Below are 22,122 nucleotides of genomic sequence, written 5' to 3' on the forward strand. Positions count from 1 at the left end.
ATAAACAGGAATTCAGTGTGATTGCTTAAACTAATTAAAGATTTTAGCTGGTTCTTGAGCCATATGATATATAAGGCCCTGAAAATTAGCACCACAGAGTCAGCAACACTACATAATAATGGTAAGTTGCATATTAGTTAGCAAAATATATAGTGGCCATGGTAAAGGTTTACTGTAACAATATACGTTTACTAGACTACAAGAAATTGTGGCAAAGCTCCAACCTTGTCTCAGTGGGTGCCACGCTTCCAGGCAGATTATGCTAGCCTAAGAGGCTCACTGTGACCCTCCACTTAGCCCTTCTCTCTCTAGAGGTAAGGGTCACAGCCTACTGAGCCATTTTCATCATAAACCAGCAAGGGAGGTGGGAAGAAGCAACTCTCCCTCGCACAGTCTCCGTTGTCTCACAGCCTCTGTGATTAATCAGGGAGAGCGGGGAGCCTGGGCCCACCCTCTACTCCAGGCTCCAGCCTAGGGACCCTTGTAGTAGCAGCTGTTGGTAGCTGACTTTTTGAAACAGGATGAGTGCAATTCCCTGGGCCATTTCCTCACAGCAGCCCCTACTTCCTCAACATCTACTTCACCCTTACCTCATGGCCTCCTTCCTTGTGCCTGATAGGGTTCATACTGCTGAATTTCTCCAGTGGCACAGCTTCCTCCTACAGCCCCTGGCATGCACACCTAACTGACTAACTGGGAGGGTTTTAACTAGTTCCAGCCAGCCCTTGATTGGCTTCAGGTGTCCCAATCAACTTAGCTATCTCCACTGCTTTCTAGAAGGATCTTAATGAGCCCCAGGTCTCTTGATTAACCTAGAGCAACTGCCATTTGGTTACCATGGTAACAGGGATTTGTTTAGCCTGGGGCTAACATACCTGTTTCTTACTACTTTCCTATATTCATCTGGCTTTGCCCCATCACAAAATTGTCTGTAGCATGGTATTATTACACACACATGCAATTCAGTGTAAAGTCTCTGTATTCTGCATAAAATTAAATGACAGAATTTGACTCTGTGTAGGAAGACACACTGAAAAATGCCTTTCCACCACAAAAAAGGCACTTCACACTCAAAAACAAAATAAACACTCTACCCCAAGAGGAGTTTTAACTCCATAAAGACAGAAGTACCAGAGATGCTATGAAAGTCTCCTAGGGACTTCGCTATTCTTGTGGATTTTGTAGAATGGCATTCAGGTCCCATGGTGATTGGAGGCAGTACAAAACCCTAAAATAGATATTAAAAATACAACTACCATTATTAAAATAATGACTGCCATCCTAACATATAGTACATCCTTCAAGGGTGTTGCATCCAGCATGGGGAGTTCTATATCATGTCTCATCTTGAGAAATGGAGGAATTGATCACAGAACTAAAAATTAGTGATTGCTTAGGTGCAAGTGATCAAGGCTTGTTATGTGCAAACAGAAATAAAGACCAAATCACTTATATATTTGTTACTTTAAAACTGCCAATTTCACAAAAATGGAAAAAAGTGAGCAAATCATCTGTGAGAAAGAATTTAAACAGAAGAATGTGCATAATTGTGAACTGTTTAAGAACACTATATTAGATGCCCCCAAAGCTGCAACTTGTCTTAGAGGGGGAAGTGAAAGCGGCTTCTTTAAAAAATAAAGGAGAGAAGGGGGCGGCAATTGATCACAATGAATATAAGTTATAAGCTAGGAACTGTAGAAACTTGACAAGGGAAGCAAAAGGACACAAAGGCAAAATCTATGGCCAGCAGAGTTAAAAACAATTTTTTTCAAGTAATTAGGAACAGAAGGAATCCTAACAATGGTATTCATCCATTACTGGATGGAAATGGTAGAACTGTCAATAATAACAAAGAAAACACAGAAATGTTCAATAAATATCTGTTCTGTATTCGGGAAAAGGCTAAATGATGTATTCATATGTTGTGAAGGTAATGAAATACTTTACATTACAACAGTAACTGTGGACAATGTTAAACCATGACTATTAAAGTTAGACATTTTCAGCAGGTTTGGATAATCTGCATCCAAGAATTTTAAATAAACAGCCAAAGAGCTCCTTGGACAGTTCATGTGGATTTTCAATAAGTCTTTGAGCAGTGGAGAAGTTACAGAGGACTGGAAGAAAGCTAATGTTATGTCAATATTTAATAAGGGTAAATGGGATGACTCAGGTAATTGTAAGTCAACCTGATGTTGATCCCAGGCAAAATAATGAAATGGCTGATATGGGATTTGATGAATTGAAGGAAGTTAATATAATTAATATCAATCAACGTTGGTTAATGAAAAATCAATCTTGTTAAGCTAACTTGATATCTTTTTTGATATACGTTTGCTTGATAAAGGTAATAGTGTTAATGTACTATATATACTTAGGCTTCTGAAAGGCATTTGACTTGGTACTACATAATATTTTGATTAAGAAACTAGACTGGCTGATAGGTCTCATAGTGTGATTGTAACTGGGGAACCACTGAGTGGATGTGCTTCCAGAGGGGTCCTGCAAGAGTCAGTTCTTCAGCTGATGCTATTTAACATTTTTCTCAGTGTTCTGCAAGTAAACATAAAATTGTTGCTGATCAAGTTTGCAGATGACACAAAGATTGGGGAAGTGGTAAATAATGAAGAGGACAGGTCACTGATACAAAACAATGCAGATCGCTTGGTAAACTGGGTGCAAGCAAACAGTATGTGTTTCAATACTGCCAAATGTAAAGTCATTGTAAATATCTAGGAAGAAAGAATGCAGGTCAGCTGAACATGAGCTCCCAGTGCAGCGCTGTGGCCAAAAGGGCTAATGTGATCCTTGCCCGTATAAACAGCTGAATCCTGAGTAGGAGTAGAAAGGTAGAAGAGATTACTCCTGCATTTTCCACTGGTGTGACCTCTCCTGGACTATTATGTCCAATTCTGGTGTTCACACTTCAAGAAGTATGTTGAAAAGAATGGAGTGGGTTTAGAGAAGAGCCACAGAGAATGCAAATGACTAAAGGATTGGAAAACCTACCTTATCGTGAAAGGCTCAAGGAGTTCAGTCTATTTACCTTATCAAAGAGAAGGTTAAGGTGTGACTTGATCACAGTCTAGAAGTACGTACATGGGGAACAAATATTTGATAATAGAGGACTTTTCAGTTTAGCAGACAAAGGTATAACAAGATGCAGTGGCTGGAAGTTAAAGCTAGACAAATTTAGAGTAGAAATAAGGCCTACTTCTTAAAACTGTGAGGATAATATAACCACCGGAGCAATTTACCAAGGGTAATGGTGGATTCTCCACTACTGGAAATTTTTTAATCAAGAATTACAAACATAAGGAAGTACTTCAAAACACAATGGACAGTGAACTTGTAAATTTGTTGCCAGGAGATGCTGTGAAGGTCAAAAGTACAATTGGGTTAAAAAAAGAATTAGATAAGTTCATGAAGGATAGGTTCATCAATGGCTATTAGCCAAGATGGTCAGGATGCAACCACATGCTTTGTGTGTTCCTAAACATGTGACCGTCAGAAGGTGAGATTGGACGGCAGGGGATAGTTTACTCAATAGTTGGCCTATTTTCTTCATTCCCTCTGAAGTGTCTGGCACTGGCCACTGTTGAAAGACGGAAAACTGGGCTAGATGGATCATTGCTCTTAGCCAGTAGGGCCATTCTTATGATATTGGATGTTTTTCTAAAAGATGTGCTCTAGTTCAAACATGCCTAACTCTGCTCCCATTCAAGTCAATGATAAAAAACCCATTCCTGATATCTACAGGTTTCTTTCACCCTTGAAAGATTTACTGAAGGATATGAGAAGGTTTATTATTTTAATAATTGCAGCTATGTTCTTTGGTACGTCTACCTCTGTCTGTGTGTGTGTGTGTATGTAAGCATGTCCTTGATGAAGAACATGATGATATTACCATAAGAAGACTCTATCTGATGCATCCTCCTTTGCTTCTTTCTCTCCAGAAATATGACTTGTTATGCTTCTTCCAAACACTGGTATGGCAATAGGAATGGGAAGTTGTTTACTTGTGCAGCTCACATTCCAAAAGGTGTGGTCCCTGCTGAGATGGAGAACATGCCAATGGGTTTTTAGATTTGATTGGACTTAGAGTAGATGTTTCCAAGTTTGGAATTTCTGTGCATTACGCCAAGTACTTATTGCTGTACTGTGATCTAGTAATTAAAAAGAGTAGGGAACTGAAAGTTACATAATAAATAGTAAGATGAGTGAACTTGAGTGCCTGGTATTAAATGAGGATATTAATATAATAGGCATCACATAAACTTGGTGGAACGGGGGTAAGCAATGGGACTCAGTCATATCAGGGTACAAAATATATAGGAATGACAGAATTGGTCGTGCTGGTGGCAGAGTGGCACAATATGTGAAAGAAAGCACAGAGTCAAATATATTAAAAATGTTAAATGAATCAAACTGTACCATAGAATCTCTGTGGATAGAAATTCCATGCTTGAATAATAGGAGTATAGCAGTAGGAACATACTACAAACCACCTGACCAGGATGGTAATAGTGATTATGAAATGCTCCGGTAGATTAGAGAAGCTACAAAAACAGAAAACCCAATAATAATGGGGGATTTCAATGATCCCCATATTGACTGAGTACATGTCACCTCAGGATACGATACTGAGATAAAATTTCTAGACACTATTAATGACTGCTTCTTGGAGCTGCTAATCCTGGAACCTACAAGGAGAGATGCAATTCTTGATTTTTGTCCCAAATGGCGCACAGGATCTGGTCCAAGAAGTAAATATAGCTGAACTGCTTGGTAACAGCAACCATAATGTAATTAAATTCAACATCTTTGTGTGAGGAGAAATACCAAAGAAGCCCCCACAGTAGCATTTAACTTAAAAAAGGGGAACTTTACAAAAATGAGGAAGCTAGTTAAACAGAAATTAAAAGGAGCAGTTGCAAGATTGAAATGCCAGCAAGGACCATGTAAACTTTTTCAAAACACCATAATAGAGGGTCAAATTAAATGTATACCCCCCCCCCCCCAAATAGTAAGAGGACTGAAAAAAAAAGCCATCAACAAAGCAAAAGAGACATTTAGAGACAAAAAGGCATCCTTTAAAAATCGGAAGTCTGTCCTCGTTTGTGTTTTCTTCAATAGGATTTAATTCTGGCAAGTCAAGTGCAAAAATATAATTAGACAGGCCAAAAAAGAATTGAAGAGCAACTAACAAAGGAAACACAAAAACTAACAGTAACTTTTTAAAATTACATCAGAATCAGGAAGCCTGCCAAACAATCAGTGGGGCCGCTGGACAATTGAGCTGCTAAAGGAGCACTCAAGGAAGACAAGGCTTCTGCAGGGAAGCTAAATTAATTTTTTGCATCAGTCTCCACTGCAGAGGAATTGAGGAAGATTCCCACACACAAGTCATTCTTTTTAGGTGCAAAGCTGAGGCAATGTTCCAAACTGAGGTGCCAATAGAGGAGGTTTTGGAACAAATTGATAAATTTAACTGTAATAAGAAACGAGGACCAGATGGTATTCACCCAAGAGTTCTGAAGGAACTCAGATGTGTAATTGCAGAACTGCCATATGTGGTATATAACCTATCGTTTAAATCGGCCTCTGTACCAGATGACTGGAGGATAGCTAATGTAATGCCAATTTTTTAAAAAGGCTCCAGAGGTGATCCTGGCAATTAGAGGCTGGTAAGCCTAACTTCAATAGCAGGAAGATTGATTGGAACAATAGTAAAGAGCAGAATTATCAGAGACAGAGGAACATGATTTGTTGGGGAGGAATCAACATGACTTTTGTAAAGGGAAGTCATGCCTCGCCAATCTATTAGAATTCTTTGAGGGAGTCAACAAACGTGGACAAGGGTGATCCAGTGGATATAATGTACTTGAACTTTCAGAAAGCCTTTGACAAGGTCCCTCACCAAAGGCTCTTAACAGGCCCTCTCAGAGGTCCAGAGAGGCCTGGGCCACTTCCAACTTTTGAGGCCCCTTACCATAATAAAAATTAAAAATGACAACACATGAAAACAAATTAATGCACCAAAAAAAGAGTAAGACATAATTTCAATATTTTTTTATTTAACAAATGCTTTTCTAGCCTTTTTCTGTGCAAATGCACTAATTAATGAGGAAAAAATCTAGCTTTCATGCAATGTCACAGTTTATATTAAGCATGGTGAGCCCATTCAAACACTCTTGTCCCATAGTTGAATGGTGATTGTTCTTTACCTGCTTCAACACATTGAAGGTACATTCACCTGAAGCCACTGATGCAGGCAAGCTGACAAAAATACGCAATGCAATTGTGATATTAGGAAACACCCAAGAGAGTCCAAGTTAGAGTATTTCTTGAAGCAATTCCTTTGGCATGCAATCCAATTCAAAGTTCATGGAATATATTTGTTTGAGGAAGATGACCTGGTCACTGAGATCTTTTGAGATTTCTTTCTTTTACTGTTGCTGAAATTGTTCAGCTGCAGAAAGTAGATCTTCATTACTCAGTCTGTTGAACTGCCAAAGAAACCCCAAAAAGGTACAAATTAGTTGCAGAGACTCAAATCGACGTGTAAGACCTGATTGAATAGAGTCAGTGATGACTAGGAAGACATTGAGCCTATAAAGCTGCTCAGCATTGGATTCAGTAGGTAAGTTGCGATTGGTGGAGAACTCAGATGAAATGCCAATATTCTGTGTTACTAATTTGGACTCAGTCAGGATCGCATCCCATTGTTCACAAATCTGTTGGATGTAATTGATAAGACTTTCAATGTTATCCCTCTCAACTTCAAGTGTAACGTTGTGTGCTTCAATTACCAGATTAGTTTGGTAAATCATTGTAAGTAGCTTCATCTACAAAGATGACATCAGAATGCATTCGAATTTGGACATGTGCTTCTGAATAGACTGAAGTTCAGTTCGAGCCTGTGCAGTGAGATTGAGAGATTCAAGCTCATTTAAAACCTTTCTCACTGAATTCAAATGCTGCGCAACTGATTGAATACGGATTGAATACGATCAATCCGTGCAGACCATATAGTTTTGGACATCCCATGCAGTGAAACACGAAGATACTGCTTTAGAATTTCCCACCTTTGTGGACTGCTACTGTCATAAATATAAAGGGAAGGGTAAACCCCTTTAAAATCCCTCCTGGCCAGAGAAAAAAAATCCTCTCACCTGTAAAGGGTTAAGAAGCTAAAGGTAACCTCGCTGGCACCTGACCAAAATGACCAATGAGGAGACAAGATACTTTCAAAAGCTGGGAGGAGGGAGAGAAACAAAGGGTCTGTGAGTCTGTCTATATTCTGTCTTTGCCGGGGATAGACCAGGAATGGAGTCTTAGAACTTTTAGTAAGTAATCTAGCTAGGTACGTGTTAGATTATGATTTCTTTAAATGGCTGAGAAAAGAATTGTGCTGAATAGAATAACTATTTCTGTCTGTGTATCTTTTTGTAACTTAAGGTTTTGCCTAGAGGGGTTCTCTATGTTTTGAATCTAATTACCCTGTAAGGTATCTACCATCCTGATTTTACAGGGGGGATTTCTTTATTTCTATTTACTTCTATTTCTGTTAAAAGTCTTCTTGTAAGAAAACTGAATGCTTTTTTCATTGTTCTCAGATCCAACGGTTTGGGTCTGTGGTCGCCTATGCAAATTGGTGAGGCTTTTTATCCAACATTTCCCTGAAAAGGGGGGGTGCAAGTGTTGGGAGGATTGTTCATTGTTCTTAAGATCCAAGGGTCTGGATCTGTAGTCACCTAGGCAAATTGGTGAGGCTTTTTACCAAACCTTGTCCAGAAAGTGGGGTGCAAGGTTTTGGGAAGTATTTTGGGGGGAAAGACGTGTCCAAACAGCTCTTCCCCAGTAACCAGTATTTGTTTGGTGGTGGTAGCGGCCAATCCAAGGACAAAGGGTGGAATATTTTGTACCTTGGGGAAGTTTTGACCTAAGCTGGTAAAGATAAGCTTAGGAGGTTTTTCATGCAGGTCCCCACATCTGTACCCTAGAGTTCAGAGTCGGGGAGGAACCTTGACAGCTACTGAAGAGATTGTACATTTGCTGAATAGTTCCAAAGTAAGTAATTGCCTCCTTGCATGATTCAGCACAGTCAACACCTACAAGGTTTAGTGTGTGTTTCCACAGCTGGAGAAAATACAGTTTGAATTATACTCAAGCAGAACTGCTTGTGCACCTTTGTATTTCCCAGCCATATTAGATCCATTGTCATAGGCTTGACCAATGCAGGCTTGAAAATCTAACTTAAAACCTTCTAGAATTGCTAGTACTTGAGCAGCAATTTCTTTTCCAGTTTTTCTTGTGAAATTATCAAACAAGATAAACCTTTCTTCAATTGAAAATTTTGAGCTGTCTACAATCTTAATATATCGAATAACCATAGTAGTCTGTTCCTTGTGAGAACAATAAGGAGTGGCAACAACAGTGATTGAAAAATACCTGGCATTTTGAATCTCATCAAGAATTGTTGTTTGTATGAATGACCCACATAGCTCAATAAACTCGTTTTGTATGCGTGTGGAGAGATGATGGACTTGCATGCACTTTTGACTCTCTTGCAATTCTCGAACACTTTTAACATGCTCTGATAGAAGTGGGTCATATTTGCTGAGGAGCTCAACTGTGCCTAGAAAGTTTCCATTTGCACGATCACCAATATCTTGACTGTAACCAAAGAAAGCCAATCCTGCTTAGAAAGAAAAAGGATGACATTCAGGATGCACTCAAGAAGTTTTTTCCAGTTATTAGTTTCTGTAGAGAGTTCAGTCAAGACTAAATTCTCAACTGAACTTTCAGCTGATGCTTCCCTACTGGCTGATTTCCATGCATCTATGGGCTTGGCTACACTTGCGAGTTAGAGCGCATTAAAGCAGCCCTGTGTGCCCTAACTCATGACGTATCCACACTGGCAAGGCACGTAGAGTACCTGGACTCTGCGGCTGGAGCGCTCCTGGCAGTCCACCTCCACAAGAAGCATAACACTTGCTGAGCCCCGGTTGGAGTGCTGCAGAGCCAGTGTGGACACCCTGGTCTATTAATACACTCTGATCGGCCTCCAGAAGTGTCCCACAGTGCCTGTTCTAGCCACTCTGGTCATCATTTTGAACTCTACTGCCCTGCCCTCAGGTGACCAACCGTCTGACCCGCCCTTTAAATTCTCTGGGAATTTTGAAAATCCCCTTCCTGTTTGCTCAGCCAGGCGTGGAGTGCTCTCAGCGAATCTTTCCAGATGACCATGCCTCCACACTCCAGGCGATCCCCAGTGTGGAGCAATGGCAGTGTGGACCTCATCAGTGTGTGTGGGGAGGAAGCTGTCCAGTCCCAGCTGTGCTCCAGCCATACGAATTATGATACCTTCAGGCAGATATCAAGGGACATGATGAAAAGGGGCCATGACCGGGTTGCACTGCAGTGCAGGGTTAAAGTGAAGGAGTTGCAGAATGCTTACCGCAAAGCCTGCGAGGCAAATAGGTGCTCTGGTGCTGCCCCTGTGACCTGCCATTTCTAGAAAGAGCTGGATGCGATACTTGGGGGCGACCCCACGTCCACTCCGAGTACCACCATGGACACTTCAGAGCCCAGTTCAACAAGGCAGGAGGAGGAGAAGCAGCAAAGCGGGAGCGAGGGTGCTGAGGTGGAGGAAGACACCCTGGAATCCCTAGATGCATGCAGCCAGGAGCTGTTCTCAAGCCAGGAGGAAGGTAGCTAGTTGCGGCGGCCGGTGCTTGGGGAAGGACAAACACCAGAGGAGGTTCCCGGTAAGCGGCTTCTATTTTGGGAAGGAAGTTATTTGGTACGGGCTCTTGGGGTGAGGACAGTTAGGGCTGCATGCAAACCTAGATGCGGAATAGGGCATTGATATGCTCTCTCACATCGCGGTAATTGGCCTCAGTGATCTCTTCAAAGGTCTCATCCAGAACTTGGGCAATGCACTTGTGTAGGTTTCTCAGAAGAGCCACTGTGTTCCTTGTCCCAGTAAGGCTAACTTGTCCGTGCCACTGTGCTGTGAGGGGCGGGGGGACCATTGCTGCACACAGGCAAGCTGCATATGGGCCAGGGCGGAATCCTCATTGCAGTAGAAGACCCTACCTTGCTTCCCAGGTCACCCTCAGCAGCGAGATATCTTCCAGGATGAACTCCTGTGGAAAATGTGGGGACAGTGTTCGGTATAGGGACCCCCGCTGCTGTTGGCTCTCCCCCAGGCACAGAAACCCAGATGACTGTACAGCCGTGAAACAATCAGTCACGCTTACTCACCATTTTGGGGCTCCCATGGATTATGTGCGCTCGCTTTGGGATGGGCAAATTATGCTATTGTGTAGACTGTGCTTTCCCTTAAGTACGGGGGAATCATTGCTCTGTCTGGTGTGAACAATGGTGCCTCTGTTAAGTGTTACATTTTGCCTTTACAGATGCAACCTTGAGATCTCAGCCGTCCGTGTTATCACCGGCCGAAAGACTCCAAAGAATCAGAAAGAGGCCATGTAGAGGCAAGGAAGACATGTTGCATGAAGTAATGCAGCATTCAATTAATGAAAATCGAAAAGTGCAGGAGTGGCGGGACAGTGAAAGGAGGATCCGCCAGCAGAATGAGGAGCGCCAGCAGAAAAGCGCGGTGCTCCGGCAGCAAAGCACAGATCGGTAGATAAGCATAATGGAGTGCCAAGCGGACTCAATCCAAGCACTCGTAGCCATGCAGGCGGTGCACTACCGCCCCCGCCCCCCAACCCACAGCCCTTGTCCCAAAACTCTTTCCCTAGTGCCCCCATGTCCCTCCAACCCACTTTCCCCAACTTCCGGGTTCTTACCGCCACCAGTTGCCTCCAACACCCGTAGCTTCACCACCCAGCCCTGAAAACTATGACCCTTACCCTCTGCACTCAACCCTCATCACCATGCAGTATAGCCATTCTGAAGTGCAGTACTCATTGCACAGCACTCCAGACAAGAAGGCTGAGTATGATAACAGGGCATACGCAAATCTGTGATTGTACCATTCCCCACCCCACCCACTTGCCCTTTCTGTTTCCCAAGCAGTTGTGTTTCTTTTCAGTAAATGAATTTTCTTTTCAATAAATGGATTTTTTGGCTTTGAGAACATTCATTATTATTGCATAAAGTAAAAGATACCTTAGCCCAGGAAAGCAACAGGCACTGCAAGTCAGCATAGCAAACACAGTTTCCTATAAACATTGGAACCACTGCACTTCACTCCCGTGCAGGGCACCAGACATTACTTTCAGCCTCAAATTGCTCCTTCAAGGCATCCCTAATCCTTGCAGCCCTGCGCTGGGCCCCTTTAATAGCCCTGCTCTCTGGCTGTTCAGATTCAGCCTCCAGGTGTTGAACCTCCGAGTTCCATGACTGAGTGAATCTTTCCCCCTTCCCTTCACAAATGTTATGGAGGGTACAGCACGTAGATGTAACCACGGGGATGCTGTCATCGACCAGGTCCAGCTTCCCATACAGAGAGCACCAGCGGCCTTTTAAACAGCCAAAAGCACACTCCATAGTCATTCTGCACCAGCTCAGCCCGTTGTTGAACTGCTCCTTGCTGCTGTCAAGGCTCCCTGTGCAGGGTTTCATGAGCCACGGCATTAAAGGGTAAGTGGGGTCTCCAAGAATCACAATGGGCATTTCGACTTCCCCTACGGTGCTCTTTTGATCTGGGAAAAAAGTCCTGGCTTGCAGTTTCCTGAACAGGTCAGTGTCATGCACCTTTCTGGGCCAGCCTGCGTTAATGTCAATGAAACACCCACGGTGATCCACAAGCACCTGGAGAACCATCGAGAAATACCCCTTCCAATTAACGTACTCGGAGGTTAGGTGGGCTGGTGCCAGAATTGGAATATGTGTGCCATCTATCACCCCTCCACCATTAGGGAAACCCATTTGTGCAAAGCCATCCACAATGTCATGCACGTTACCCAGAGTCACGGTTCTTCTGAGCAGGATGCGATTAATGGCCCTGCACACTTGCATCAACACGATTCCAATGGTCGACTTCCCCACTCCAAACTGGTTAGCGACCGATCGGTAGCTGTCTGGAGTTGCCAACTTCCAGATTGCAATAGCCACCCACCTCTCCACCATCAGGGCAGCTCTCAATCTCGTGTTCTTGCGCCACAGGGTGGGGGCGAGCTCCTCACACAGTCCCATGAAAGTGGCTTTTCTCATTCGAAAGTTCTACAACCACTGCTCGTCATCCCAGACTTTCATGACGATGTGATCCCACCACTCAGTGCTTGTTTCGTGAGCCCAAAAGCGGTGTTCCATGGCGGTGAGCATGTCCATGAATGCCACAAGCAAACTCGTGTCATATGCATTACTTGAGTTGATATCATCGGAGCCCTCACTGTCACTTTGGATCATAAGGAGTAACTCGACTGCCAAATGTGATGTGCTGGCGAGACTTGTCAGCATAATCCTCAGCAGTTCGGGCTCCATTCCCACAGACCGAAAGGGAAGACAGAGTGTGCAGTACAAAAAACGTTGAAAGATGGCTCCAAATGTGGACAGATGCACAGGGATTGCTGGGATGTGAACTGATGCATCACGGGGCATTGGGACAGGACCCAGAATGCCCTGCAACCCCCGCCCCCTTCCCATAAGCCATAGCACCAGAATGGGAAGAGGTGCTCTGTGGGATAGCTGCCCATAATGCACTGCTCCCAATGCTGCTACAAGTGCCGCAAATGTGGCCAGGCCGGTGCACTTGTTCCTGTCAGTGTGGATAGACTGCAGCGCTTTCCCTGCTGCGCTCTACGAAGGCAGGTTTAACTCAAAGTGCTCTACATCTGCAAGTGTAGCCATGCCCATAGTTTTCTTTGTGTGATGTTGAACTCTCATGTGATGGTATTCGGTCTTTCAACTTCCTCCAGCCTCTGTTGATGCTCCATCCTGATTGACCAGAGAGAACTGATGCATTTGAAGCACTTTTGTTCAAAAGGAAGCAGGGTGCACAGCACAGAGATTGTTTTTCCATACTCCAGCATAACCAGTCTCTTGTGCAGGTCTCACCATTTGGAAATGTTTTTGTCAATAGACGAGTAGGGAAAGCATGATTATCAGCATCTTGTGGAATGTTACTTGGAATTTGAAAACAACTAATTTGAAGAAAAGATTGCATTTGGGCAGCATTGCTCTTGTCAGTAATTCCAACGTCAGTCACAGTCAAACCTGTAGTACTCATGAATTGCTCTTGCTGCGTAAGATCTACATCTTCCTGTTGCTGTTGAGTTTCTTGATCGTACACAGGATCTTCTCCTGCATCTGTTCCTGTTGGCACATCTCCTTCTTGACTACTGTCCTCATGTTCAGGTATTGGCATTGAAATATCACCTGTTGCAGTTGCGGAGTTTTCATTATCTGCAGCATTGTTTGTTGGGTAAGGTGTGTTTTCCAGTGGTTTGAGAAATGAAGTTATTGGCTTTGACCTCTTAGTTGCTGCTGCTTCACTCAGTTGTTTTTGCTGTCTCTTGTTTGCACCACTTTCAAATCTCCTCTTCGTAGTGATCTAACTGGTCAATATGTAGCCTATTCACACTTGAAATATTCTGCTGTAAATAAGTAACTTAGCTACACTTGAAATCTTCTACTGTAAACATGTACACAAATGCTGAATGGTATACAAATGCTGAAAAGACTTAAAATGAAGGAATACTAATTAAGAACACAAAATGAAAGATAATAATGAGGAATTCTCACACATAAATAATTCCTTAATCAACTAGAAGTAAAATGATAAAGACACTAAAATGTAACAATTCTCTACCTTTCAACATGCACTTGATCCAGCACCAGCCACTAGCAGTGGTTTGTTTATATAGTCAGCTGATCTGAGAGGACATGTTCATCACGGTCTAATCTTGTGGCATCAGAACTGATATATTTTTATTAATATTTATGAACATTTTTAACTCTTTAATATGACAAAATCTATATCAGTTAGCAAAAAAATGTCTTTTACCACATCACATCTCTTATTTGCTTAAATTTGCAGCTCTAAGCTTAGAGAGTGTGTCACATTTTGGTGTGATATGGATGTGCATAAAAACAAGTTGCGAAACTTATCAAATGCCAAAAAATTAACAAGTGTCTAAATTTGAGACCCCTTTTGAGCTTGAGGCCCGGGCCAAATGGCCCTCCTGGCCTCTCCTCTGATTGGCCATGGATCTTAAACAAAATAAGCAGTCATGGGTTCGGAGGAAATAGGGAAAGTCCTCTCATGTTCAGTAACTGATTGAGACAGGAAATAAAGGGCAGGAATAAATGGTCAGTTTTCAGTGGAGAGAAGTAAATAATGGGGTCCCCCACAGATCTGTACTGGGACTTGTGTTGTTCAACATTCATAAATGATCTGTAAAAAGGCATAAACACTGAGATGACACAGTTTTGCAGATGATACAAAATTACTCAAGATAGTTTAGTCCAAAGCAGACTGCAAAGCATTGCAAACGGATCTCACAAAACCAGATGACTGGGCAACAAAACAGGAGATGATATTCAATGCTGATAAATGCAAAGTAATGCATATTGGAAAACATAATCCCAATTATACCTCCAAAATGATGAGGTCTAAATTACCTGTTACCACTCAAGAAAGAGATCTTGGGGTCACTGTGGATAGTTCTCTGGAAACATCCACTCACTATGCAGTGGCAGTCAACAAGGCTAACAGAATGTTCAGCACCATTAGGAAAGGGATAGATAATAAGTCAGAAAATATTATAATGCCACTATAGAAAGCCATGGTACTCCCATACTTTGAATATTGCATGCAGTTCTGGTCATTCCATCTCAAGAAAGATATATTAGAATTGGAAAAGGTACAGAGAAGGGCAACAAGAATGATCAGGGTATGGCACAGCTTCCATATGTGGAGAGATTAAAAAGACTGGTACTGTTCAGCATGGAAAAGAGACAACTGAGGGGGGATATGATAGAGGTCTATAAAATCATGAATGGCTTGGAGAATGTGATTAAGGAAGTGTTATTTACCCCTTCACATAACACAAGAACTAGAGGTCACCCAATGAAGTTAACAGTCAGCAAGTTTAATACAAACAAAAGAAAGTACTTCTTCATACAACACACAGTCAACCTGTGGATCTCGTTGCCAGGGGATGTTTTGAAGGCCAAAAGTATAACTGGGTTCAAAAAAAGAATTATGTAAGTTCATGGAAGATAGGTCTATTAATGTTTAATCGTCAGGGATGCAACCCCATGAACTGGGTGTCCTCTGATGGCTAGATGCTGGGACTGGATGACAGGGGATGGATCATCGATAATTACTATGTTTTAGTCATTCCCTCTGAAGTGTCTGACATTGGTCTTTGTGAGAAGACAGGATACTGGGCTAGATGGACCATTGGTCTGACCCACTATGGCTGTTCTTATCTTCTTATCATTTGAGTTAAGGTACTTTGAGTTCTGCTCCCACTGCTGCCACTGACTTGCTGTATGATCTTTGGCATATAGCTTTTAAATTGTCTACATTATCAGTTTCACCACCTATAAAATGTTATCCCACATGGCAAGGGGAACCCAGTTATACTTTTGGCCTTCTAAACATCCCATGTCAAGGATGGTGGTAGATCTGATAAGTTTGTAAAGCACTGTGATAGTGTGAATGATGCTACGTAAGTGTTCATATCTGTGCAGTGCAAACCCTCAAAAGCTTCTACTAAGTCATAAACAAACCTATTAAGTGCCAAAGGAATATTGTTGCTTGTGTCTGGTCATTGAGTACAGAGTGAATGGCTTAGACATGTTCCTATCTATAGTCTATATTTTTGTTTTTAAAGCTCTCTTTTTATATCTTTTGTAGATCACATTAATGGATGCCAACTATGTCATGGATGAGACTCTTGGCACATCAACATTTCTTATATCCTCTCTGAAACTGGGGGAGAAGAAAGAAGTTCCATTTACTTTTAATGAAGTAAGTTGCAAATCTCGATAGTTTGACCTGTTTTGCTAAAGTCTCAACCATGACTATGAATGTTAATGCAGTAGCAGCTGACTTGAAATCTGGTATTTGGCAAGTCAGAGCACACAATGTAAGTCTTTTTTCAGGTTTCTTATCTTTAGCTACACAGTATTCTGGTTGGGTAGCAGCCTGGGAGTTTTGCTTGTTTCTAGATCACATAGAAGCTATTGCTTCTGTAGTCGATTACATGCTATCCATGTATGTACTATCATGCCCTGACAGCTTTTCCAAAAGGATCTCACTTTCTCCTCACTGATGCTGATTTCAACTCAGAGTTGCCTCCCAATTGCACTGTTGGAAGATGAGGAGATGGTTTGTCCTTCCTTTGATACTGGCAGGGAGCTCCTGCTCTGAGATATATGGAAGTCCCAAGATCACCCTCATCCCCAGCATCCTCATCTCAATAGTATACACATTATATATTTCTGTATGGGAGAAGAGTGGGAAAAACATCAACATTCAATAGTTATTTTTAAAACATAATACATTAGTATCCCTTCCAAGAGGACTCTGTGTGATGCAGTAACTTCAAGATACATCTCAGTGGAGCAAGCCTGTGCTCAATTCAATTCAATAGGACTTTATTGGCCTGAGGAGCAATACAAATGCTGTAATGCAAGTTACCTTCTACCACTGCTGTGTGTGGCTCCAGGAGCACTAACAGAGATTATTTAACTATTCTACATAGCACTACTAGTAAATGACTCGCAGTAACACAGCCTTGGTTAACATATAATGATGTGTTTTTGTGACTTCTGTAAAATTAAGGCAAGTCACAACTGAATTATTCTGTCTGAGCCTTTATACAAAACTAATTGAGTTAATTTAGCAGCAATCTCAGTCTATACTATAAATCCTTAAAAAAAGAGATAGCTGAAAGAGAGTTTGTAGCTGAAGTTTTTCTTTAGATGTTAAAGTATTTACATTCTATACAATGTATGTGTTTCAGTTTCACTCCATAATGTATATAATCGTAAATTTTGATCAGTGGCCCTTCCTACAAAGCTTTAGGGCATGTGGTATCACTACTAAAGCCTGTTTGGTTAAAGCAAATAATTGGTTAAGGCCTTTTTGGTAAATCAATTAAGAACTGTATATAAAGTGTAATTTACTGCAGCCTGAGAGTTGATGTAATTCTAACACCATCTCTTTCGGAAGTTATTGCTTACCTGACACGCTTACTTGTGTCTTATGAATGCTCTGGTTAATTCCTGATCTTTTTCACTTTTTGGTTGACTCTTCTGTATTGGTGTCTTGGTCTTCCATGTTACAGAAATAAGACTTGAATCATCATTTAGTTAGTAAAAAGGAGAGGTAGAGAAAAAGGGGTTGATGTATCTGTAATTAATTGTGAACAATATGCTTTATATATTGTGTGTTAATGTTAAGTTGTCAAATTGCAAATACCTTTTTTCTATGGATGGAGTCATTTAGTTCACTACCTTTCCTTTACATTAGACAATGAGTAGGGACAAGGCTTGTTTAAAGAAATCAAACTATGATGAGCCTTACGAGTAGAGCTGTTCAAATAACTGATTTTTCAAGTCCAATGGTGGTTCTGAAAAACAGAAAAAAAAATCAGTTCGGGTCAAACCGAATCTTAAATGTTTCAAAAATTTGAATCAATCGAAAAGATCAGTTTCAGGTCTGTTCCACAGCAGTCTTCCACATTCTAGCAGGGAGGACAGTGGTGGTGGCAGCAGGACTTCCTCCTCCTCTGGCAATTTTGTGTCAACTTCACAGATTGTTTTGGGTCAACCAGGACTGCATTTTTTATTGAATAAAGTATTCATGAGAAATTTTTTACCCAGCTCTACTTATGAGAGAAGGGTGAGGAATTCCAAATCAGGTTGAACTCAACATGCACAGCTAATATACACCATCTGTGCCTAATATTTGTATTTTGTCATAGAGAATGGAGTGCTGTTGACTCTGGCATTTCACTTCTGGAGTCTATTTAATATTCAGCGTGTACATTCTTAAAGCCAGTGCATCACTGCATGTTTTCATTTTGGCCTTCTAAAGGCCTTACTGGTACTCCACCTTCTAGGGGCAGGTGCTATGTGGGAGAGTTTGTTACTCATAAAAGAGTGTAATAGCAGACATATTTCCCTTATGCATCATAGAGTTCAGGGAGGTAGAATTGATCCTAGTGCTTGCCTGGTTCGAGCTGCTTCTTACACTGAGCCGTGCCTAACAGATATGATCTATCCCTTAAGGATCAGGCATTGACATTTTTTCAACTTTTTGCTTTGAAATGCCACCACAAATACTGTTTGATTAAAGAATATTTGTATCGGTCCTTCTAGCTTTGAATACATAGTGAGTTTCTGTTGGACTGTTTATTCAAAATAGGCAGAAAACATCTTTTTCTTTCTCTTTGACGCTCAGTTAGCTGTGATAAATTCTTCTCTTATCTTTTAGCCTTTATGCATGCCTAAAGAAGTTAATTAAAAGTTTGTGTAATAATAATGATAATTTTAATTGCATGTGCAAGGGCTGCAGGCTTGGACGTTTTATCTTTTAAATTACACTGTAAACATATTTGCTTGTGACGGCAGACTTGGTGTCTCAGACCATACAGTACAATCATTTACCTGTGTGTCATTGCTTCAAATCCAGATCAGAGATGTAGTACCTACTGGTGCGGCATGTGGAGCAAATAACAGATAGTACTGCTATTGGCAGCAGAGGCCAAGGTTTTTAGAAATGTGGAGCTTGAACTAAAATTACATCCTGGTCAAGGGTGACACTCACTCACAAAGCAATGTATGGGGGAAGACAATGCTAATGGGACTTGACTAATTCGAGTCAAGATTTAACACCACATACTCTCTGTGTTAACTGAGAACTGTAGTCTCTGTACTGTGTGACCCCCTTCGAAAGCACTCTGTTCACTCTTCCAAATAGTCATTCTTCCTAAGGAAAACCATTTACATATCTGGTCAATTGTTTCCTCTTTTTAAAGTGAATGTATAACTTATAAGGAGGAGGATGAGTGTATATTCAAAGTGCATGTGTTTTCTTTCATCTATAAATGATATAATCAGCTTGAAATGTTTCTTGTTTAGGTCACAGAAATGACTTTGGAATTGTTTCTTGAAGTCTGGTAAGTATCTCACTTAACCAAACAAATATGTAGAGAATGACTGTATGAGCAGCCTATTTATGTGTTTTCTATTCATTGTAATTTTTTTTCCAAAGTATATAAAATGAAATGCAAAATTAACTAGTATTAAGGTTGAAATATCAAGCACTGAAAACTCAGGACAATTCAAAAGTGAAGGTTACGCCCACAAAGTAAGTCTGCTGTTGACTTAAATGGGACCATTCATGTGAGTAAAATTATGCACTTGTTTAAGTGTTTGCAGGAGCAAGGCTGTAGTTGGTAAGATCCTTGTTCCAGGGCCTCCACTACGTGCTCTCCTTTCCAATGGTCCTCTCCTATGCAGAACTTTAGAAGCTCAGTAGGCAGCCAGCCTCAGTAGTTATCCTTATTGCAGTCATCTCCCACTCTTCCACAGCAATTTTCCAATCTAATCTCAACTTTTAGCTAGCTAGCTGCAGATGCATGCTCATCAGATCAATCTTTAAGATTTTAATCCTGCAAAGACTTATGCTTATACTTAACTTTGCACATGGAGGATATTCCTGTTGAAGTAATTGAAACTGACTTTAATGGAACTGTGCACTATCAATAAAACTATGGCCCCACTGAAGTGAATGGCAAGGCTGTCATTGACTTCAGTGGTGCCAGGATTTAGCCTCATGTGCAAAGTTAAGCACATGCATAAGTCTTTTCAGGGTAAGCAAATAATGAAATGCTCTCATGCGCACCTTCACATTTTCATCTCAAAATCTTTATTTTAAATCCATTCCTCATCTCCACACATAACAAAGTAAGAAATAATTCTTCAATGAAGGCTATTTACAGACCTGGTTTTATAGATCAACTATTTTTTGAATGATCCCTATGAAGAAAAATGTGGTCATAATATTTTTTGAAAGTGAGGAAAAATTATTTGTATGACTGTAGCACCTAGGAGCTCTAATCATGGTCCAGGGCCCTATTGTGTAGGTACTGTACCAATGCAGAACCGAAAGATGGTTCCTGCCCCAAATTCACTTCTCATTTCTCAAGAATGTCTGAAGTGATTTAGTGAAATAAATATATTTGGGAGAGGAGGGAATTCTATTTAATCCTAATCTATTTAAATTCTTATGCCATCCTCGTCACTGTAGTACCTGAACACCATCCACCAGTGAATTAAGTGATATGACTAATTTTTATCATGTGTGGTTTCGCCTCTCTTCAGAGAAACAACATATCTTGAGGAATAGGTCAGGCACCAAAATTTTCAATCTAAAATTTATGAGCAACTGAAAACAGAGAACTTAAAAATTGACTTATTTTCTTCTGTAACTATAGTAGTGATTTCATGCACCATCACTATATTAAATATAACTCCTTATGGCGGGAAACAGCCCCCAGGGTTTGTTTCATCTTATTCTTTATGCCAACAGATGGACATCTGTATGTGGTCCACTAGGCCACCCCTAAAACTCCTATGGCTTATACATGTAGACACAACAGGGTGTGATTAATTCATGCTTATGATGTTAACTCAATACAAGCCTCATAGCCATGTTGTGTTGCAATTATAAAATATATTAGGATATCGTAACAACATGGCACAAGGGGCCAAATTATGCTCCCAGCTACACTCTGGAAACACCACTGGTTGTAGAGAGACTGCAGAGATGTAAAAGAAAGCAACATTCAGTCCACTGTATTCCTAAATCCAAGGCCAGGGCATTGTGATTGGCCAGTCTGGTTGCTGTATTTTTCATGTCTGTAATTTTCATCGAACACATATGAAATATGCTGTTTAATTTAACTGATGGAACTCAGAAATCTGGAATTCCTTTCAGTTGTGCTGTACAGTACAGCAGTCACTGCTCTCTGAATTATACCATTATGTGCATTTTGGTGGTGCCTTGCTTCTAGGCAATCTTTTTTCTTCTTTACTCATTCTGTTCATCTGACTGCATAATAGTTTGATTTACTGTCTTTTGATGTATATTACCACTTTACATAAGATGTTACATGTTCACAGGTCTGTATGTTTGTCAAAAAGGAACCCTGGATGGTGCTGTCTAGTAACTGAGTTGTCAAAATACCCCAAAGAGTTGTTTAGCTCATCTTTCATAATGGCTCACTTTCAGTGAGGTATATGTGAGCAAAGATTTTTGCCAGGTCCCCCTCCCCCCCACCAAACCCCCTTTTCCAACATACAGCCTATAGCCCTGATGCATCAAAACACTGAAGTATGTGCTTAACTTTCAATGAGTGGTCTCATCGAATTCAGTGGCACTACTCACAGAGTCAAAGTTAAGGACATGATAAAGTCCCTGGTGGATTGGAACCTTTCTAATAATGTGTATTGATAAAACAGACATGCAATAAAAAGTACAGAGGGAGTATTGGGGATCACACCCTCCGAGTGGTGTACAAGATCAGTGAGTCTTAACCATCCCTAGTCAAATGGCAGATGAAACTTCTTACCCTGCCTACACTATGTGCAGTGGAAAGTAGGAGCCCAGTTTGTGGAATCCCAAGAAAATCCCAATACAAAAATTAGGCCCTGCTGGATACATTGGGGATCCACTTCTGGCCTAAACTACACTGGTGCAAGTCCTGCTGAGTTTGCTACCACATTTGTCACTCAGTGACAATCTCAGGGGAGAGGCCAAGGACTGAGTGTCCATGGAGATTGAATTATCATCTCACCACTTGACACAGCACCTCTAAGTCAACATTAATGTGTGCTAGTGAGGTTATGCAAAGAAGCATTCGTTGCAGTTGTTCAGACTGTCTTTGATCTGTGGATAAGCAGAGAATTCAAGTTCCTGGGCTGTGAATCTAGCACTTTTTTATCAGTGCTAACTTCACTTTTTTTTAAAAAAAGACCACAGAATACATTACTAGCAGCTGAATATTTTATGTCTTCTCTTTCATGTGTACACTAGTGTATGAACTGTAGTCCTGCCAGATAAAATGAGTTAAATACTGGGAGGTTCATATTTGCTAAAGAGACACTGTGACCATTCTTTCC

At 41.1% G+C, this 22,122-nt stretch overlaps 1 protein-coding gene across 3 annotated transcripts in view; it reads left to right on the forward strand.

The window, feature by feature from the left end:
- Positions 1–22,122, forward strand: part of PLA2G4A (phospholipase A2 group IVA) — a 137,232-nt gene that overhangs the window by 63,932 nt on the left and 51,178 nt on the right. For all 3 annotated transcript variants that reach the window (XM_007056692.4, XM_043552916.1, XM_027819099.3), the window contains 2 exons: positions 15,845–15,958; positions 19,078–19,115. In XM_007056692.4, coding sequence (XP_007056754.2) covers positions 15,845–15,958; positions 19,078–19,115 — 152 coding nt within the window. The remainder of the gene's footprint in view (positions 1–15,844; positions 15,959–19,077; positions 19,116–22,122) is intronic.

The sequence above is a fragment of the Chelonia mydas genome, chromosome 8 (genome assembly GCF_015237465.2).
Source record: "Chelonia mydas isolate rCheMyd1 chromosome 8, rCheMyd1.pri.v2, whole genome shotgun sequence".
NCBI classification, from domain to species: Eukaryota; Metazoa; Chordata; order Testudines; family Cheloniidae; genus Chelonia; species Chelonia mydas.